Source organism: Pteropus medius, unplaced genomic scaffold (assembly GCF_902729225.1).
Source record: "Pteropus medius unplaced genomic scaffold, Ma_sr-lr_union100, whole genome shotgun sequence".
NCBI lineage: Eukaryota > Metazoa > Chordata > Mammalia > Chiroptera > Pteropodidae > Pteropus > Pteropus medius.
The window spans coordinates 6,582,671-6,604,166 of NW_024350927.1; the positions used below are offsets into that span (position 1 = coordinate 6,582,671).

General features: G+C 54.7%; 1 protein-coding gene across 9 annotated transcripts in view; it reads left to right on the plus strand.

Moving 5' to 3' along the window:
• The first annotated feature begins 541 nt into the window (after positions 1-541).
• Positions 542-21,496, plus strand: part of LOC120585681 (solute carrier family 2, facilitated glucose transporter member 5) — a 48,734-nt gene continuing 27,779 nt past the window's right edge. The window contains exons 1-4 of one of the 9 annotated variants that reach the window (XM_039842002.1): positions 547-1,157; positions 11,421-11,634; positions 14,603-14,797; positions 15,190-21,061. In XM_039842002.1, coding sequence (XP_039697936.1) covers positions 565-1,157; positions 11,421-11,634; positions 14,603-14,797; positions 15,190-15,405 — 1,218 coding nt within the window. In that variant the 5' untranslated portion in view covers positions 547-564 and the 3' untranslated portion in view covers positions 15,406-21,061. Of the gene's footprint in view, positions 1,158-11,315; positions 11,635-13,626; positions 13,958-14,056; positions 14,199-14,258; positions 14,415-14,602; positions 14,798-15,189; positions 21,062-21,496 lie in introns of those variants that run through there. The other 8 variants (XM_039841991.1, XM_039841992.1, XM_039841995.1 and 5 more) reach the window with 8 other exon arrangements.

A 21,496-nucleotide genomic window follows, 5' to 3' on the forward strand; every position in this document is an offset into this window, starting at 1 on the left:
GCTCACTGAAAGAAAAATTGTAAGCACCCCCCTTCCCAAAGTAACTGCCATCGCCCTGTGAACATTTCTGTACCACTGCTTAAAGAAAGGATCACAGAACTAGAGTTGGTTTTGTTACCATTGGAAAGAAAGCCTTCATTCCCCACACGCGCGCGCGCACACACCGCGCGCACACACACACACACACACACACACACACACACGCGCGCGCGCGCTGGCTGGAAGGAAGGAAGGAAGGTAATATTAGCCCCGAAAATGCAAGCCCTTAGCTCCCCGGACGAGATGTCCTAACCGTCTGGCAAGAGGAGGGCGTCAGGACCGGGACAAGGACCGCGTACTTGAGGTGTGGGCCCCGGGGCCGAGGCGTGGGGCGCAGGGGTGGGGTCCGGAGCCGAGGGGGCCACGCGGATGAAGCGGAGGGCGCAGGGCGCAGGGCGCGAGGGGCGGGCCTCCGCGAGGCTCGGGGGCGGGGCCGGGGCGGGGCTGAGGAGGGTCTGGGCGGAGTCAGGGCAGGGGCGGGGCCCGGAGCCGGGGACGGGACGGGGCCACCGGCGTGGGCGGGGCATGGAGCCCGGCCGAGGGTCAGGGGCGGGGTGCGGGCCCGGGTCCAGCGGTGGCCGAGAGGGTCAGGGACAAGAGTCGCGGGCGCGTCAGTGTTCAGTCAGCGGCGGCGGCGGCGGCCGCACTGGCGGCTCGACCTGTGTCCTCGCGGCGCCCGCGCTCCGGCCCCCGCTGCGGCCCCGGCCCCGGCTCCGGCCCTGTCCCCGCCCGGCCATGCCGCCGCCCGCACCGCCCACCGAGCTGGTGCCGTCGGAACGCGCGGTGGTGCTGCTGTCGTGCGTGCTCTCCGCGCTCGGCTCGGGCCTGCTGGTGGCCACGCACGCCCTGTGGCCCGACCTGCGCAGCCAAGCGCGGCGCCTGCTGCTCTTCCTGTCGCTGGCGGACCTGCTCTCGGCCGCCTCCTACTTCTACGGGGTGCTGCAGGACTTCACGGGCCCCTCGTGGGACTGCGTGCTGCAGGGAGCTCTCTCAACTTTCGCCAACACCAGCTCCTTCTTCTGGACTGTGGCCATCGCCCTCTACTTGTACCTCAGCATTGTCCGCGCGGTGCGCGGACCCCGGGCCGGCCACCTGCTCTGGGCCTTCCACGTCGTCAGGTGGGTGGCCGCGCGCTGCTTTCCCTTGACCTCCCCCCCACCCGCCCTGACTCCCACCTGGTCCCTGTCCGCCGTTCCCTTGGCCCTTGCGTCCCCCTGGCGCCCACTTCTTGGTCGGACCCATGGCCGAACGTCCAGTGGACAGTGTCTGCTCACGCCCCAGGGCAGTCCTGAACCAGCAGGACGATGTCAGTCTTGCCAAAGAGGTGGACCTGTCCTGAGCATCACCGAGGACGACGCCCCTTTGCGCTCGCCCCCAGCTGGAGCCTCAGCGAGGTGGGCGCCTCAGCTCAGTTCCGTGGAGGGTGGAGGTCCAGAGCTCGCCCTTAGCTCCTGACCCTGGGGACTTAGGGACACTCAGAAAACTGGTGAGGGCACTCTGGGTCCTTCACCTCTTGCTTCACTGTTTTCTGGCCATCTCTGCTGCACGTGGCGAGTAGCACCTGTTTCCCAGGCTGGGAGTTGAGTTAGGTGGCTGTCCCAGGCTGGAGAGCCAGGCAGCTCCCAGTCCTGTGCCACCACCCACATCCACAGCACGGTTGGTGCATTCAGCCACACCCAGCCTGCCAGTCCATCCAGCCCTCTGCCAGAGGCAGCGCCTCAGCTGTGAAATTTACAAAAGACCGGCTTCTTGATTTTCTTTGTTCATCTCTAGACCTCAGGTCTCTATCTCTTGTTATCTCTGTTCTAGATGATCTTGGTTTTATAGAGTTGAGCAACTCTGAGGTTGAGGTCAGTGGCAGAGGCTGGGCTGGAAGAGGGCCACCAGCTGCCTGGAGTCTCTGAGAAAAGGGGAAACCAAAGCCTTGCCCTGGCCTGGCGGTTGAAGCATTGAATCAAGTAACCCTCAGCTGTAGAGAAAAGTTGGCCCCTTTCTGATGTAATTTCAATATTCAAATGAACCAAGGCAGGAGTCTTATAGGGCACATTTCCTCTTCCTCCTCAGATAAGAGCACCAAATGCTGCCCTAATTATAGGTCTTGTCTGTTAAAGGCTGCTTTCCAAAGGCTGAGGACAGTCAGCACTTTGGTAGAGACAGGTCACCTGGGTGTCACAAGCCTGCAGGAGTCACTTGACCTCCTCCCAGAGCTGTTGGATGGAGGCCCACTGGTCCCTGGGAAACTAAGTGGCCTGCTTCTCAGCTCTTCAAGTCAAATTCGCAGGGAGCCATTCAAACAGAGCCTGGGATGCAGCAGAGACCCGCAGGAAGCAGGGCGGCCCCTGCCTCCCCTCCCAGCTTCCCACCTGATCTTTGTGTCCATTCAGAGACCCAGTCCTTGGCAGACTGGTTGGTGTGGGGAGCGTGTACACCAGAGTTCATGTGTACTTGAGGAAGAGCCCAAGACTTTCTTCGCAAGAATCTCTTCTCTTACTCCCCTTTTTAAAAATATGGAATACAGTATATTTTTTAAGCGATAAAGGCAAACCTGGTACAGGTCCTATAGAACAGACGACTTTCCAGAGAGATCTGAGTTGAGAGTTCTTTCTGTTCACTTCTTGAGGGGGCGGGGCTGGCTCTGTGATGTTCAGGGAAGGCCTGCGAAAGTCTGTGCGTCCCCTTCTGGGCATTAAAAAAGATGTGAACTGTTCATCTTGTCTGTTGAATGTGCTCCACCTGCTTCTTAAAAGAAAAGAAGAAAATACCAGTGTCCAAGCTAGAAGGGGACTTTGACAGTTTATTCCCTTTCAGAAGTTAACTCACGCGTTGCTAGACGAAGAGAATTGGCAAAACCTGCCCAACAGGTTCATTTATCGACCTAGGTCCTCTCAGGCTGTGTAGCTAATGACCTCACTAAGGAGTTCTCACCATCTTTCTTTGGAGAATCAGTTTAGTGTTGCTGGAGCACCTGCTGGTGTGAGAACTCTCATCTTCAGAGGTAGGCTAGCCGGTCAACTGCTTGTTAACCATCTCAGACAACTGAAAATCAGTCCACTTCTTCAAACCTTCTAGTCTTGGAAAGTATTTTAAAATATGACAGCACCAAAGGCCGATATCTCTATTCTGTTAAGAGTTTTTAGGAACTGGCTTTTTAGAAAAAAACAAAACAAAACAAATATCTTGATAAGTGGACAAAGGCCCCATTCATACAAAATAGTAAAAACAGTTGGTAAATATATATGGGGAAAAGTTTAGCCCCATTAATACTCAAAACAATACAAGTTATAACATTAAGGTACCATTTTCTCGTTAAAAAACAAAAATAGGCAGAATACGAACGTGATAAGTACCAAACTGGTATTTTCCTACATTATTATTGGCAATGTAAATGAAAATATCCATGTGGAAAGTATTTGGTTCATACCCCTTGATCCTATAATCCTATTTATAGAGACCTAGTCTAAGGAGATTATCCAAAGTGCACGTAAAGCCGTGTGTGCAAAGGAGTTTGAGAGGCGTGCAAGTTTGAAAGCCACCTCGATGTCCACAAAATAGAGGAACAGTCAGTTATAGATGACAGCCCCACCGGAAGTGTTACGCAGCCATTAAATACTGGCTGTCAACTCTATATGTCATTTTTTTTAATGGTATGATACAAGGTTAAGTAGCAGAAGCCATCTATAAAACAATGCAGCCGTGGACAGCTGTACAGCAGGCAGCAGGAGAGAACCCTGCCCACACTCAGGCTGCCAGCAGCGCCTGCTCAGAGGGCAGCATAGATGTCATCCTCAGGGAAACTGTTCTCCATCGCGAGCTGTGTCTGGCTCCTGAGCACTTGCCGAGTGCTGCCCCATGCCTTAGCTCGCTGGTCACCAGTGAGGGAATGGCAGGGTGATGACCCTCCCATCCTAGTTGGTGAGACCCTCCCCAGGCCACACAGCTGGAGGCTCAGGTTAGAACTCCAAGGTCAGTCTTCCTTCTATGGTTCCATCTTGTCTCTTGGCCTTGTCAATAATTTTGAAAATTGAGATATAATTTGACAATGTTTTTAACTTCCCAGATTTTCTCGATTATTAACATTTTACCATGGTACCTTTATCTTCTCCAGTTATTCTTTCCAGAACCATTTAAGAGTAAGTTTCAGACCTGATGCCCCGAGCCCCTGAATCCACTAGCGTGTATTTCCACAAGACAAGGGCAGTATCTTAAGGAACCACATAGACTTTCCGGAAATAGGAGATGAACGGGGAGCAGGGCTGTTATCTGATCGTGGACTTCTTTGAGATGTGTCCGTCTGCTAATAATGTCCCCAACGGCAAAGGAGAATTGGCTTTATGTGTTGGTCTTCAGTCTCTTCTCCAGTCTAGAATTCTCCCATCTCTCTGGGCGTTTCATGGCGTTGACGGTTTTGAAGAGGACCGGCTGTTATTTTCCAGTGTGTCCCTCTGCTTGAGTTGTCTGGCGCTTCCTCACAAGTGGACCCGGATTCTGTGCCATGGGCAGGAATCTCCCAGGAGCATATTTTTCTCATCACTTCCTCCCTGGCCACTTCGATTCGTTCCATCGCTGGGGGCGTTAACTCGGACCACTTGGCTGGGGTGTGATCTGCCAGTTCTCCGCTGCACTTACTGTTTTTCCTTTTGTAATTGATAAAGATCTTGTTGAGATGAATGTCCTGTTACTCCTCTGACTTTCACCCAAGAACTGAGCATCAGTTGGGTCTGAGAGTTTTCTGAAGTGAACTTCCTGGTGGTGGTTGCGTTGTTAAGGTCACGTGAGAATATTCAGTGTATTAGAAGTCCCTCTGCTGTGTTATAGCTGTTGAGGCAGCATGATACGGATGCCCGCCTTTTACAATCGGGTAGATATGACTCTGTGGCCATCTGGTTTACAGTACTCACCTGAGAAAGTGCTAGAAGCTCAGGTCTAGAGCTGCTGTGGATGGGGTCAGTTCCCTTCCCATAAGATAAGCCGAGTTGGCCTGAAGCCATCCCTGGGCCCCTGCAAAAGGTGGCTTGTCTTTCAAAAGCTGTTGTTTGCACCTCCCCCCAAAGTGGTGGGCTCTTTCTGAGCAAGGCCTGAGCAGGGTCAGTGAACATCCCTCTACCTGCACACCCTCGGGCCACCACTGTGCCAGGCCCCAGCCCATAGTCCTGTGAGCCGGGGGGAAGGTCCGTCTGGCTGGGGGGTGCCTCATCTCAAAAGCAAGCATCCTGGCCAACCTGGTCGCCTCAAGCAGTCTTAGATCTCTTCCTGCTCCACCGAGGTGGGAGTGGGTGAGGGCATTACTTCTGGCAGGGGCAGGTCCTGTGCCCCTGGCCCATGCGCTCACCCACCGTCTCGAGTTTGCTTGGGGGTTCTGGAAGAGGAAGGGGTCTATGACACCCCAGGTTCACCACGAACACCCCTGCTGAGGAGTGGGAAGTTCTAATGCAGAGAAAAGGGGACCCATGGGCCTGAAAGCTCTTAGGGAAGGCCCGCTAAGCTTTCTGATTGGAAACTAGCTCGCTGTCGGGGGCCCAGTGACAGATGAGGGATGGATGCAGTGGCTGCATAGACAGCACCCCATGTCGGTCTGTGCTCCCCAAAATAACAAGAGTTGAACTGGCTTTGTTTGTTACCCCCACAAAATTTCCCGAGGGCGCTGCCGTGGGGTGGTGCTCCCCACTGTCTCTGTGTCCGTGGGCAGTGGCTGCAGGGGCCGTGGGAGCAGAGGCTGCCCCTGCCCCTTCCGCCAGGGCCTGGTCCGACCTGCCGGTCCTTACCTGGGCTGGGACCCAGGTGGGCAGGAAGCATCTCTGAGCAGAGCAGGACAGCTCTGCGGTGCCCAGCAGAACCCAGGCTGCAGAAGGTGGTCCAGGGGGCGTGTTTAAACGTTTCTTCAAACACCCCTCCCCACTTCAGCCAGAGCTGCAGAGTGACCTCCTGGTGGACTGGCCAGCGGCTGACTCCCTGAGCTTCTCCCACGTCCTTCCTCTCTGCCACACACTTAACAAGTGCCCATTGTTCCAGAAAGAAACCCACAGGCAGCCGCGGGCCTTGTGATCCCTGTCACCGGCGTTGCCCAGGGCCTGCTCCATCCCGCGCCCCAGAACTTTCTAAATCGTTGCACTGCGGCCTGATCGTTTTGCTCCTAAAAGGTTTTTTGAGTTACGTTAGCATTCAGAGCTTTCCACAGCCCCCACGTCACAGAGACCATGCACTGCCGTCCGCCCACAAAAGGGGGAGAAGACCCCTTTGTTTCCTTCCTAGCCAACACCCTGCCCCGCAAAGATCTGTAGGAAAGATGAGTTTTGGAGTGATGGAAAAGTGCAGGAACCCAACGGTGGAAGCGAATTACTGGGCAGACCTTGCCCGCTGCGTGCGGGAGGGTGCTCCTATTTGTGTGCAAAGGGGAAGCGTCTCCCTGTCACGGCAGGTGTTCCCCGCCCCCATGTGGGGGAGATCTGGGGAGGAGCTGGGCGAAGCCCAGAGCACCGTTCTCCTGGCAACAGATGCCTGCTCGAGGTTCTCTGACAGATGCCAGGGGCTCGGGAGGCTCCCTCACCCCCTGGCTGCGGTACTTCTAGTTCCTCTTCGCTAGGGGAGGTTTGAAAACAGAAAGGACGCCAGTTCCCAGAAGAGCCGAGCTCCTCGCGATGGGTCTGAATGCCTCTGGTCAGTTTGCCCTCCCATCAGCTTGCTGAGGGACCCCCGCCCAGCTCGGCCCTTCACCTCTGCGGGTAGGGTCCCCGGGAGCTGGGATATGGCCACTGCCCCAGCCTGTCTCCCCCATTTGTAGGGGCCTCCGCATTGGCGTCCCGGAGCTTCCCTAACAAAGTGCCGAAGATAAGACGGCCGAAACCGAAACAACAGGAACTGATTCTCCCACAGTCCCGGAGGCTGGAAGTCTGAGATCGGGGCTCAGCAGGGCTGGTTTCCTCTGAGGCCACTGTCCTTGGCTGTGGACGGCCATCTAGACCCTGTGTTCTCACGCGGTCGTCCCTCTGGATGTGTCTGTGTCCTCCTCTCCTCTTAAGGACACCAGTCATACTGGATTAGATCCTTCCTTAGTGACCTCGTTTTACCTTAATCACCTCTTTAAAGACCCTAACTACAAATACAGTTACCTCCCAGGCACTGGGGCTTAGGACGTCAGCATGTGGACCGAGGTTGGGGGGACACAGCTCAGCCCAAGACAGCCTCTGAGGAGGAGGAAGCTGACTTAAGACTGTGACCTCAGTTTCCAGGCAAACATAAGTGAGTCCTGGGGCCTGGGCCCGACTGGAAGCAGCTGTAGGTGGCCCTCCAAGTGGGGAGCTCTGCTCAGAGAGGTCTTCAGGCTCCCTCCATCCCAGGTGACCCCCAGCCCTGCTTCTCCTCAGCCTTAGAGTCACAGATTTGGAAAGAAGGGGTCTTATTAGTCACCTGCTTTTACCGTGTCCCTCCCCTGGCACCTGCCTTCCATTGCCTCCCCTGCGTGTGGCCCTGTGGCTTCCGTCGGGTTTAGGATTGGGCGGGACACCTGCCTATTCTCTAGCCCCTTCTCCACTGACAGAACCTTGTCAAGTGTCTTTAAACATCTGAGGACAGCTCGAGGCCCAGCTTCTCCTTACGTGCCTGGCTCTGGTGCCAACTTCACAACGTCAGGTTTAGAATGTGGGTCACAGGTGTCCGCACAGTCAGGACAGTTCACTGGCCATTCTGAACCACCCACATTTGGGCACGGAGTGACCTCTCTGAACACACAAGGTTCTAGGTCAAAATCAACAAAAGTCCTTGTTCTTTTTCTCACGTGCTCTTATTAAGCTACATCGCCCGTTCTGGTTTTGTTTACCTTTTGGTCGATGAGTTCTTTTTGGAGAGGGATTAAAAACTGTTAGGTGGTACCTGTCAGAAATTGGAAGTGTATGTTTCTGCAAAGCAGAAATTACGTCACACGTGTCTTTAAGGAGTGCCTTTCAGGTTCACACCGGGAATGGCTGGGCTTATCTGAGGTTGTCAGAAATACCGGCTTTCTCCTCGCTCTGTAGGTCCAGAACCGGGGGCATCTTAAGCTCCCTGTCCTTTGCATCCTCTGTCCAGCTGATGTCGTGCAACCAGGTGGTCAGACCCGATCATTAAACTTTAGGGCATTTTGTGAGCTGATGGTTAAATACAACCATTTTGAAAAATTAGATTATACAAACTTACAAGTAAATGATATTTAAGAAAAACCCAGAAGTCATACAAATACTCAAAACTCAGTATGCCCCTAATTGTTTTCCTGCATTTTTCTCTGCTCGTGCACTTGAGGCTGTTGGGGGCCGTCGCAGGTGCCGCCATGCTCTGTTCCCAGCCACGCGCCCGGAGGCTTGAAACGGCTGTGGTGGGGATGTTCACGCTGTGGAAACCATCAGGCAATACCAATCAGGGCTCGATTTCTTGTTTCGTTGGTTGCGTACAGGAGAGGTCAGCAGGCTTTTCAGCCGTGTGAGCTCAGTTGCAATTTCTGACCTCTGCCACAGGTGGTGTGTAAACAGATGAGTGTGGCTGTGTTGCAATAAAACTTTATTTAAAAAAACGGACCTTGGGCCGGATTTGGCCTGAGGACCACAGTTTGCTGGGCCACTGATCTGGACTTAAAAAAATGACGGTGACTACGTTACTGAGTAAGAATTAAACTTAAAAGTGTTACTTGTCTCTGAACTTAAGCGGAGATGGCAGCCACGCTGGGGCAGGCAGGAAGCTGATGTTTCGGGGGGAGGCGATGAGAGGGGGCAGTTGGAAAATTATTACCTGATCCCACAGAGTTGCTCACGTCACCGTCAAACTGTGAAGCGGGGGCATTCATCTTGTCCCTTAGGGCTTCCTTATTTCACTTTCCTCTAACTCGTTAAGGAAAATGGAACTTTCAACCAATTTCATTCAGGTCTCAGAACTACCTTCCTTTGCTAATTGCAGCCATAGAGTGGCTGCCGGTACCAGAGTTCGGTGAAAATCAACAAAAACATCCTGTGGGATTCGGTCAGCCATGCGGAATTTATAGTAAGGACGTTTGTGTGTTATTCCTTATAAATTGTGCTTCACACCTTTTATTTCAGTAAAATTTATGAATTTGTACGTGCGTACACACACGTGTGCACAGAAACACGTTTCTCGGGACGGCCAGTTGTTAGCCGTGACCAGCACACCAGGGCCACCCGTGTCCATGCCGTGAGTCTGGTCACACCTGCTTTGCTGGATGGTGGACAGTCCCTCCCACTGCATTCCTACCGCTCCCTGATTTCACTGCTTCTCACCGCCTCCCACTTAAATATCTCCCAGAGCAGCTTCTGGCCCCAATGTAGCTGCCACCTGTGCTCAAGTTCAAACAGCGGCTCTAATTGCTCAGCCCACATTCTGAACTCTTTCGCAGCCCTCTGCCTCTTTGGTCTCCTCCGGGTGTTTTCCAGCACGGACTCAGAACTGGGCTGAGTATTCCCAGTTACACCGAGGAAACACATCACTTCATAGCTTTGGGAGAATACACCTAGAGTCACAGAATGTGATCTGTCACCGTGTGGTCCCCAGGTCTCCTGGAAGGGCCGTCAGGATGCTGAGCAAAGGGGAAAGGAGCAGAGACCTCCAGTCCATCCTCCAGGATCACAGTGACCGTCCCGACACACACTGCTTTTCCCTTCCCAGAATCCCTTGGAGGAGCTCTGTAGACCATAACGTGATGAGAAACAAGACACGTAACATCAGGGTTGCAGTCTGAGCATTTTTAAAGCCTTTTACTTCCTTTTCAATAATGTGCTTGCAGTGAATATTTAAGGAGTGAATTGAGAAAAGCTGCCTCAGTCACTTGGCTCAGAGTTCGTTTGTTCATTCATTTGTTCATTCATTCATTCATCCATTCATTCAGCAAGCCCTTGTTTTGCCCCTACCTGATGATAGAATAGTGAAGCAACACGGCCCTCACCTTCATGGGCTCACAGCTGTGACATGTCGTCCTAAAGTCTCAGGATGGCATGAGTTCTAAAGCGGTCACCCCTTTCTTATGACAAAACAGTTTTACACAAATCTGCATGAACTTACCAGATAAGTAACTTTGCTTAGAAGAAATATTTAACACGGACAACCTACTGGGTATAACTGGGTACCTTTCTCATACCCCTTTAAGTTTTGTGGGATTTTGCCCCTTCTGTGCACCTCTGTGACTTTAGGGAGGACATGCTGCTTCCTGCCTCCCCACTGTCAGCGGAGCAGACACTGAGGGCACAGGTGACTCCCCTTGTGGCAGAAGCCGGCGAGGGGAGAGAGGGGCAGGTTGTTCTGAAAGTGTCCTGTACTGTGAGCCCTTCCCGGGCAGGGAGTTGACTTTCTCCGTGTCATGCGGTCCCCACCCTGCGTCCTCCGCAGCCCTGCGGCATTTCGAACCTTATGGACACACAGCCCTTCTCCTAGCTTCGTTTTGGCAATGAGCAGCTGATCTCGTCCTTGTTCTTCAACTTCCAGAAAGAGCTGATATTCCTTACAGAAAGCTCTCAAAACATAACTGACTTCTGAACTAAACATTTACTGATGACACTGCCCTGGTTAGATACTGCTCGTTGTCCCGGTGACTGACCCAGGACACAGACCCAGGTGTCCAGTTCCTGGGGCCGAAAGAGCACCGGTCTCACTCCTGTCGCCCGCACTGCAGGGGGTCGTAAGCACTGACACGCCCTGTCCTGTGCACGGGACTTATGCTAGTTAATACGCTAATTTATTTCCATAATGACTTACTGTGATACTGTGCCGTCGGCCTTGCTGTCATCCCCACTTTGCGGGGGGGAAAAACGCTGATGCATTGAGGCCAGGCGGGGGCAAATCTGAGACGCGGACCCCGCCCGGGGCATGGCAGCCAGCCCTCCACTGCCCTTCTTGCTGCTGGGCGGCGTCTGTGTGTCCCCTGACCCATCTAAAATGCTTCGCAGGGACACTGGAGAGGGCCTCAGCGCTCGGGAGCTAGTCATTAAGCTCTAGAATCATCACGAGTACCTCATTGCCCTGGGAAGGGCTTGGCCCTGGGCTTTATGCCCCCTTCCCAGAGAGCAAGGAGGCCTCAGGACCTCGGGGGTGCGTCCACCCAAGGCCGCAGCCCCCTTCCAGATCCTGCTGCAGGTCCCGGGGACCCAGGAACTCCCTACCCAAGCAACCCCAAGCCGCCGGCGTCTGCACCCCTAGACCCGGGCTGACTGGGGGGCTGGCCGTTTGGCACTGGGGTGGGCTTGGCAGGGATCAGGCAGAGCACGCTGGGGTGGGGGTTCCTGAGTCTCCCACCCCCTTTACTCCAAGGCACTGGGGGCAGTGTGGTTCTCCCAAAGGAAGAGCCTCTGTCACTTCGCCCTTGCTGGCTGGGCGGAGCCTGACCTCGGTGGCCTTTGTGCCTCGTCCCTCAGCTGGGGGGTTCCGCTGGCCATCACTGTGGCAGCTGTCACCCTAAAGAAGATCGGCTACGACGCCTCGGACGTGTCCGTGGGCTGGTGCTGGATCGACCTGGGGGCCGAGGACCGCGTGCTGTGGATGCTGCTGACCGGGAAGCTGTGGGAGCTGCTGGCCTACGTCGCGCTGCCTGTGCTCTACCTCCTCATCAGGAAGCACATAAACAGGGCGGTAGGTGCCCGCGCCGGCCCTCGAGGGGTCCGCTCCCCACCCCGCCCCCCACCCCGCCCCCGCCCGAGCGCCGCGCGGCCCTGGTGCCCGATGCGCGCTTGCCGTGTCCTGGCGTTGGAGTCGGCCACCTTAGGGGACAGAGAGGCCGGAGTGGCGGAGCGTTTGCCCTGCACTGAGCTGCATGCACTGTGGGTTGTCTGCCCGGCTGACTGCACAGCCTCGTCCTGTGACCCCGCGTTTGTGGGTGAGGAACTGGGGACTCCCCAGGCTCGCCCAGCACCCAGCCTCTGTGCTCGGCCACAGCCCTCTACTGCCCCCTCCTGGACAGGCCGCTGTGGTGGCCCAACCTCCAGGGAAATCTGGGTGAGAGGTGAGCAGTTTCCAAGTAAGAATGGGACTGGGAGGGGAGGCCGTGGGGTCTCTCGTCAGTGAGGCGAAGAACTCACCTCATTGTCCTTGTCGGTTAGAATTAGGGCGTAAATGGTAGACGTTGCATAAATCAATGGCTGGGCCAGATGGCCAGGAGTCTAGGAGACTTCTGACCACTTGGACTGGCTGGAAATTCTAGGAAAGGATGGTTTTTCTCTGATGACCTGGCCCAGTTGTCCCTTGTCCTTAACTACTGGTTCTGCAGATGTAAAGTGTGGGTGTCCTCCTAGCCACAAGCAAACTGCTGCCCAAAAGAGCCTCGGGCTAACCCATCTGGTGGTCTGCTCAGCGGTTCACTCAGCACATTTTTCCTGAGCATCTACTATACGCAAAAGTGCTGTTGGTGGTGGGCGTTGCTCATGAGAACTCAGAGGCGGGCCCTGCCGTCCCTTGAGAGGCGGAAGTGCAAGTAGCCGTGATGGGGCAAGCAGCCGGAGCGGCAAGACAGGGTCGCAAGAAACCCCAGAAACAGACTTCCGTGCTCACCCTGCTGGGTCACTGGGGCAGCACCCCGAGTTTTCAAGGCTGAAATTGCAGCACAGCGTGTCCCCATCTTCCCAGGCAGACAGTTGGCTCAGCAGCCATTTCCGAGTTTGTAGGGTGTTCCTTGTGGCTGTCGGTGACACCTGACCCCGACCCTATACTCCCATCTGAGTCAAGAGTTCCGGTTCTCTCTTTACTCGGAAACTGAACTGACTCTCACCCTCCCTGCCGCCCCTTCTGGCTCAGCTGGATTGACCCCAGCCAGCCTTACCAGCTGCTCTGAAATCCTCTGTCTTCTTGTGGCCTTTGAGTTGGCGTCCTGCCTGGGCGGGGGTGCCCTTCTCACTCCCTCTTCATTTCCACTGCCCTAGGAGGGTTCCAGGCCCTCAGATGAGGACTCCCAGAGCTCTATCGGCTCTGCCCAGGACCCCTCCCTGGGGCAGCCCGTCTGTGTCTGTTTTGAGCAGGCGGGGCCTGGCCCTGTGTGTGAGAAAGGGTCCTCCGCTCCCAAAGCGTTTCCAGAAAAATGGAAGAACAGCGGGCGGGAGGCGATGGTGCGCGAGTCGTTCCCTGCCTCTAGCAGGGAGGAGAGCTAAAAATCAAGGGGCTGGAGCAGGCTTTGCTCTGGAGAGGTTCAGACCAGCGGCCCTGGCTGGTACGCAGCCGCACCCATTCTGGAAGGAAGGAGCTGCTGCCGAAGGCCCCAGGGGAGGAGGCAGGTGCCCTGAGCAGGTGAGTCACAGCAGCTCGGGTGCCCAGAGATGCCAGGGTGCGCATCTCCTCCCCTCACGTTGGCCTTCCATGTCCCCGACACAGGACCGGGCTCAAAAATGCATTTTTGTTAGGAGCCGTTTTGTCTATTTTTACAAATTCAGTCTCCATCTAGAAGTGGAACCTCCTCCCCCTTCCTCTCACTGAAGGCATTCCTTGGGGGCAGGGAAGCCGGAGCTGGTGCTGCCCGCTCTTCTTTCGGGGCTGGGGGTGGGGGGATTGGGGCGGAGCCCCTCCTGTGAGCCCCTCCTGCGGGTGGAGCCTGGAGGGGGCGGGTGACCATAAACAGTGCGCTGGATAAGCAGGGGAGAATGATGTCTGGGGAGGAGGATGATAAGAGCTGTGAAAACACAGACCGAGGCAAAGAGCTGGCTCTGGGGACAGAGTGAGCGGGAGATGCCTTCGCGGCTGGGTGGGGTCGTCAGGGTAGGCCTTGTCCAGAAGGCACACTGGGGCACAGACCAGAGGAGGTGAGGGGTGGGCCATGTCGATGGGTGGGGAAACGCATTCTGCAGGAGGGAACAGCTTGTGCAAAGCCCTTCGGTGGGGTGTGCCTGGCACATCTGGGGACAAATAAGAAGACCTGTGTGGCTAGAAGCAGTAGGGATGAGGCCAGAGCTCGCCCGGGGCGGGGGACATGGTAAGGAATGTGTGAAATGCGGCACCGCCAAGGGCTTTGGGTGGAAGACTGGCTCCATCTGACGGGTTTTCCAGGGACCGTGCTGAGGACAAAACGGTGGTGGGGAGGGCATCGGATGGCAAGGGTGACGGGAGAGCAGGCAAGGGGCAGTCGCAGCTCTCCGGAGAAGCTGGGAGGGTGCTTGGACCACGCTGGTGGCGATGGCGGAGGACAGAACATCCAGATTCTGGGTCCCTGGAAGGTAGAGCCCACAGCACTTGCCCGCGGAGGGGATGTCAGCTGTAGCAAAAAGAGGGATTGAAGACTACGCCCAGATGTCCGTGAGCCGCGGTGGGGAGCGCACAGTGCGCTCGGGGGCCGCGGTCGAGCGCCGCGCGTTCAGCTGTGTCTTGGACATCCATGTGGCGCTGTGGCACAGGCAGTGGATGCAAGTTCAGGAGAAGGACCTGGGCTGGAGGTGGGAGCCGGGCAGGAGGCCGCGCACGCCTCCCCGCTTCCTGCTCGCGCGGCTGGGTGCCCGGGAAGGAGGTCGGCCGGCGGGCGGTGGGGGCGGGGCGGGCAGCCCTGGGCGGTGTTGGGGGCGGCCCCGTGGGCGGGGCGCGGGCGGCCACACCCGCTCAGTCTGCTCTGGTGGTCCCCGCGCAGCACGAGGCGCTCTCCGAGTACCGGCCCATCCTCTCCGAGGCGCACCGGCTTCAGCACCACAGCTCCATGGTGGATAAGAAGCTGGTCCTCATCCCGCTCATCTTCATCTGCCTCCGGGTCTGGAGCACCGTGCGGTTTGTCCTGACCCTCTGCGGCTCCCCAGCGGTGCAGACACCGGTGCTGGTCATTCTGCACGTGAGTAGCCCTGCCCTCCCCGCCCCGCCCCCCCGGCCCCAGATGGCTTCCCGGCAGCGTGGCCATGTCCCGATGCACCAGCCAGCGCCAGGCGGGCAGGGCCTGGGCTCCCTGCCGTCTCCCTTCCTGCCCGAGGCAGGGAGCCTTGGAGAGAGAGCGGAAGGGCAGTGTGGCTGGCCAGGGGTGTCGAGGCGCTGTCCAGCTCCTGCGAGTAGCCCCAAGGGAGCTGACTGGTCTGCAGGTGAGGACCTGCCCAGAGCTCTGCCAAAGGCCCCGGCATCAGGGTCATCGCAGACTAGCCCCGAGGGGCGGAGGACAAGGTTCTGGGGCCCGCAGCGCTTGGAGCCACCTCGCGCCCTGGCACTCACGCCTCCTCTCTCTGCTCCGCGCAGGGGATCGGGAACACGTTTCAGGGAGGCGCCAACTGCATCATGTTCGTGCTCTGCACCCGTGTGGTCCGCACGCGGCTCCTCTCGCTGTGCTGCTGCTGCCCGCCCCAGCCGGCTGCCGAGAGCCCGGCCGGCTGGCCGCCCAGGGCTGCCCCACCCTCCACGACAGGGGACTCTCAGGGACCTGGCTGGACCCCCCACGAACTGCCAAGCACCTGAGCGCTGCCCTTCCTCGTTCTGTGCGTGGGTGCGGCCTCCCTTGGACAGGTGGCCACAGGGAGTAGGAGAGACGTCCGAGCACCGAAAGCCATCTGCCGGTGAAGCTCTCGAGCCCGGCGGGGGCGGCCGCACCCCCTCAGCTGCTCTACCTCCTAGACCCTCACACTGCACGTCTGCACCCGCGTCCTGCTGCGCTCGGAGTGTCTGTCTGCGTGAGGGCCGACAGTGGGATTCGGGGAGACCTGCAGTACGCGATCACTGCCAGGTTGCCCTGTGGTCCAGTGGTCATTGGCCTCTTGACCACACAGCACTGTTTACAATTTAAGGGACCCATACCTGTGGGAAAAGCATGAAGAGATAGGTCTGCTGTGTACCCATCCTAAATAAAATGGGGGGTACAAGAGAGGCACCCCCCCCACCTAGATATCATGGAGCAGATTCCTGGTTTGTAGGGATGGTGAGGTTCCCCACACAGCCTGGCTCTTCCTGGAGACCTTTGCTGGTCAACAGAAGAGTCAGTTACCTTAACCAGGTTGAAGGTTGCCTCAGGGTTTCCTGGGGACCGCCACCAGCACAGCCCGACACAGCTGCTCGGGGCGGCCGGTCTCCTGGGACCTCCCCAGGCCTCGCTATGGGTCGCCAGCCCTTGGAGTAGATTGAGTTTGGGTTTCGAGCACAGGCCAGAATCCAGACTCCTGTCTCTATCAGTCACTTCACACCCAGCTTCCCTCCCCCAGTATAAGGGCTGGGACAAGGACAAGAGGAGGCCACTGTAGGGACTCCCTACAGACGCCCCGCTGTCTCAGGTCCATTCCTGTGAAGACTGAAACGGGTGAGTTGGGAGCGGGTCTGGCTTATTCACTTTGTAGTGTAGTTTTTATAGGAAAGGTGACCAGAGGGTTCGCGAATGGTCCAAGTACTGAGTCCTCTCTGAAGGTGAAGGTGTGGCAGTTGGTTGAGGGATGTGACACAGGTGTCACTGGGTGATTACTTGCATTTAAGAGAAAAAGGATTTCAAATAAGCATCTGTATCTGTCTTCTGTGGCCCTCCCACCGACATGTTCCTCTTACCTCAGGAAACAGTTTCTCTGTGAAGCCACAGAAGCCATTGGCTAGGAGTGGGACATGTAACGGTCACTGTGGGAGCCTCGGACAGGAAAAGGACACCTGGACCCAGCAGGTGGCCCTGCCTCGGGCTCCACGAGAACTCTGCAAACCCGAAACGCTTTTGCAAGCCTGTGAGAAGGTTCTGGATTAAACCAAGGCCACACCAGACTGCAGGTCCTGTTTTAAAAGAATCCAGAAAGAGAAGTCATCTACAGAACTAGGTCCAAAACGCTCATTTTTGGTTTCCTTTATTTAAAAAAAAGGAAGTTTTCTTTATGAAAGTAAATGAGAGGTGAACATCCCCTCAGGAGTCAAAGAAAGCTCTGGGCTGCCCTACAGAAAACCACGTGTCGGTACGGCAGCCTCCTGTCAGAAGTGGCCTGTGTGAGGGGACTTATGGGTTCCCCTAGAGATGATTCAGCAGGTCACGGGCACTTAGCTGGTCAAGACCCTCGCGTGAGCCGCTAGAGTGGAGCAGACATTCAGGAAGCTTCAAAAAAGCAAACAATTCACAGCTGAGGTTGAATATGGGCCACAGAGGAATGATGCTGGAAAAAGGCCTGCCCTGGAGTCCTTGGCTCAGACGGCCGGCTGGGCGTGGCCTCTGGGCCAGACCTGAGTTCCCCGTGACAGGCCGGAGCCAGGAAAGGCCGGCAGAGGGCGCCAGGGGCCCAGAGGACAGCCTCTCCGTGTGCCCAGGGCTCGCTCAGTCTCATTCCGCTTGTTGGAGGCCAGTGCTGTGCCGTCTGTCTGCTTTGTAAGAACCTCCCCACGGTCACACTCGAGGATTTTCATCTCGTGGCCTCCTCTGCAGCCCAGCCCGCTCCTGCAGCTGGGTGAATGTGTTATTGCCAGGGGTGGAAACCGAGTGGTCGGAAGAGGGGCTTGTCCCAGTGCCAGGACCTAAGGCCAGGGCCCAGCCTGGAAAGAAAACAGCAACATTGCCTCTTAGATCCATCCAGCGGGGGTGGGGCGGAGTCACATCCTGCAGGCCCAGGAGGGGCTCTTGCTTCCGATCAGAGCAGGACAGTGGCGTGTCCCTCTCACACGTCCTCCCGTGTCCGTGCTGCTAATGTTTACTCACACTCATCCCTCTGTGCAACCTCAGCCCAGGCAGGTGCTACGGGGCTCATTCCAGTGTGTTCTCAGCTCAGAGCCCTCTCTGGCCCCTGCTGTTTTAATCAGGTTTACCAGGTACTTCTGCCTCTTTGTGCTTCTGAATTGTTCTTGTTTGTTTGTTTTTGTTTTTTAATAGAGATTAATATTTGGCTCTGGCCGAGGGTGCAAACAGAGCATCTCATATGTCCACAACTAGAAAAGAAATCGTTTTTACAAACGTCCCGTGGCGGCACAATAACATAGCGTGAGGTTTTCTTGCATGTGCAAAACTGTCACGAAAACCCTGACCATCTAGGTTAGGGCCGAAGTCCTGCTATTTTAAATTAAATAAAAGAATAATTTTTCTTCTTGCGCGTTCGATAAATGTATCGTCTGTGATGCGGGGAGGTGCGGCGAGGTGGCTTAGACTGTCCTGTGCTGTGGGGGCCTCTCCGGAGCCGCCTCTGTGGGCAGATGTGGTCTAGTTAAGTGGCCGCCCTGGTGGTATAGCTTCTCCCGAGTCTGGGGGCTTTAGAATACAGATTCCCAGCCCTGTCCCACATGAGGATCCACAGGTCCTAGTCCTGGTTCCCAGGACCCATAGCACAGGGCTAAACTCTCACGAGTGTGACACTCACGCACTCGGCACTCGGCACTCAGGCATTGACCCTGACGTCCTTCCTGCATCCTCTGATCATAAAGCGCCATGACCCACCGCGATGTTGGCTGCAGGCTTCCCAGTGGGCAGGGACAGCTGGGACACGAGGGCTGTCATCTGAGGAGAGCAGCCTTCCAAAATCAGCCCATGGAGCCGGCCGCCTGGCTTTGTGTGCAGCCCCTGGGGCCCCGCCTCCCAGCTGTTTCTTTAACTGCTACATCTTGGGAACTTTGCTCCCCAAAAGTGCTGCTTGTTTATTTGTTCCACTTTCTGGATATTCTGAAGTTAAAAAATACATTATCAAGAGAGGGAGAACACAAGCCACAGACTGGAAGGAAATTTTGGCAAAAGACACATCGGTGTATGTATGTGAGATGATGAATGTTCACTAACCCTTTTGTGGTAATTATTTCACAATATATGTAAATCGAACCATCATCCTACACACCTTAAACTTACGCAGTGATAGATGTCAATTATTTCTGAATAAAACAGGAAAAAAAATGCTCTATGAGTTAAAACAACAATGAGATACCGAATGCTGGTGAGGACATGGAGCAGCAGGATCCACCCTTTGCTGGCGGGGATGCACAGTGGTCCTGCCGCTTTGGAAGATGGTTTGACCGTTTCTTACAAAACTAAATATGCTCTTACTCTTCGATCCAGCGAGCACACTGCTTGATATTTACCTAAACTTGAAAACTATGTCCACACAAAAACCTGCACATGGATGTTTATTGCAGCTTTATTCATAATTGCCAAAACTTAGAAGCAGTCCAGCTGTCCTTGAGTAGATGAATGGATGAATAAACTGTGGTCCATCCAGACAACAGAAATGAACTATCAACCCATGAAAAGACATGGAGGAACCTTAAATGCATATGACTAAGTGAAGGCCAACCCGAAAACACTATATGCTTTACGGTTCCAACTACATGACGTTCTGGAAAAGGCAAAACTATCTATGGACACGGTAAAAAGATCAGTGGTTGCCAGGGGTTAGAGTATAGGGGATTTTTAGGGCAATGAAACCATTTTGTATGATACTATAACGATGGCTACTTGTCAATGCACATTTGTCCAAACCCAGAGAACGTCCGACACCAAGGGTGAACCCTAATGTAACCATCTGGGTGATGATGATTAACAACAGAAAAATCCTGAGCTGTTCCAAATTAGAGCAGCAAAAGAGATAAAGAGTGGTTGGCCGGTTAATGGCTGTGGGCCAGCTAACGAAAGGCCCCTGTCATTCCTGAATGGATGTTGAAGCTTTGATTCAGCCTCCAGGCACCTGTTAGCCAATCACGAGGCGCCACTGCATTCTGCATATTTGTGAACTTTTAGGACTACTGTCTGTAACCAATCAAAAGTAGTAAATATTTCTTCCTTACAGATTTACAGACCTATCATAGAACTGCCCCCCTCTACTTTTTCCCACCCCCCTTATTTGTAGCCACTGTAAATTCTTACATCTTTCTTCCCCAAAACATAATGTATGGAAGAGCCTGTCAGCTCCAGGACAGAGGACATGTCTGCCTTCTCCATCTAGCCGGGCTGCTGGCGGTGTAGAGCGCGCGTTCTGGGACCCGGTCTTTTCCTGGCTGGCATGTGGCTCAGTAAACCCTTTCTTTCAGAAAAGCTTTCGGCCGCGGAAATTGTTTTGTTTAACGGATGTGTCAGTGTGGCTTCGTCCTAGGTAGCAAATGCACCACTCTTCTGGGGGATGTTGATGACGGCAGAGGCTCTGCGTGGGGCAGGGCAGGGGGTACATGGGAAATCCCTGTATCTTGCCCTCAGTTTTGTTGTAAACTTAAAACTGATCTAATTGCAGTTTCAGCCTCTCCCAGAAACATAATCTTAATCAATTAGTCTGGAATTTTCTGGTCCAGCACCAGTAAAGTCATGTCACGTGGGCCCTCTCCCTACCCCAAAGAAAGAAGAGGTAACCTAAATGATTAAAACCCTTCCTGTTCCCTTCCGCCATGACGTCCTGGCCCCAAAATAATCCTTTTTCTGTTATCAATAGCGCCCTTACCCTCACTCTACTTCCTGTAAAAAAACCTTCCATTTTGTGCAACCTTTGGAGTGCCCTTCTAGTTGCTAGATGCTGCTCTATTCATGAATCGCTTAATAAAGCCAATTTGATTTTCACATTTACTCTGTTGAATTTTGATCTCTTTTTTCACAGATCAAAGAGTTTTGAGTGTGAAATGTCACTCGATGCTTTCTAGTAAAGAGCTGTTGAGTGTACGAACTGGAGAAGGTATTTATCCGCTGAGATGGACTCCCCATGGTCAACCAAGGGCCCGAATTTTATAAACGAGTCTTGTGGCCATTTGCTAACGGGGCTTCTCACGTACCCTATACACCAGGGAAGAACCACAGCCTGAACTTTCGGCTTCTCGCACCATGCCCTGCTCATTTATGTTGTCCGATGCAGGAAGCCCTGTTCTAATCTTCTGACCAATGGACCGAGAGACCTGCCTCATCCAGTCAAAACTATCTGCATTATATCTTCATTTGCAGCTATATCAACCAATCAGAACTGCACACTTTGGAAGCCTCATTTCCATAAATTTGGAACTAGGGCGAGAACTTTCTCTGTAAAAGACGGCTTCCCCTTCGTCTCAGAGCAACACAGATCGAGGTGCTACCTGAGTCAGTGTCTCCTGGGTTGTAGCTCTTTTTGCTCAGATAAATGCTTTTTTATTTTTTATTACAGTCTGAAATTAAGTTTGGTTTACAAGTGTTTCCGAGACGTTCTCAGTGTGAACAATAAAGTTACTTGACGCTTATATCTTTCTGGGCCAGAATCTCCCAAGAAGAGTAAAGGGATGTTGCTGAAGGCAACCATGTCTTTATCAAGCCGCATGTGGCAGACAGGCTTGTCGGAGGAAAGAGATCAGGAGAAACAGTTAAGCCCAAGAACCGGGTTCGTGGGCAATGAGGCTCCGCCCTTTATATCACCCTGGGCAAATAATTGTGAGCTCTCTTAGCCTTGGTTTTATCTAAAATGGGGATAATGAGACTGATATGAGACCAGATGCTTAGTACAACACAGTTCTATAAACCCCAGCAGCCAGTATTATCAGTTCGCTTTTCTTGATCTAAGTGACACTGAAGATTCAGCTCCCTGCCCCACCCCACAGAGCTGGTTCCACCCCTCTGTTTCCAGTGGCCCCAGGCCCAGCCTCAGCAGACAGTCCTGGGTGGCCCCCGGAAGGAAGA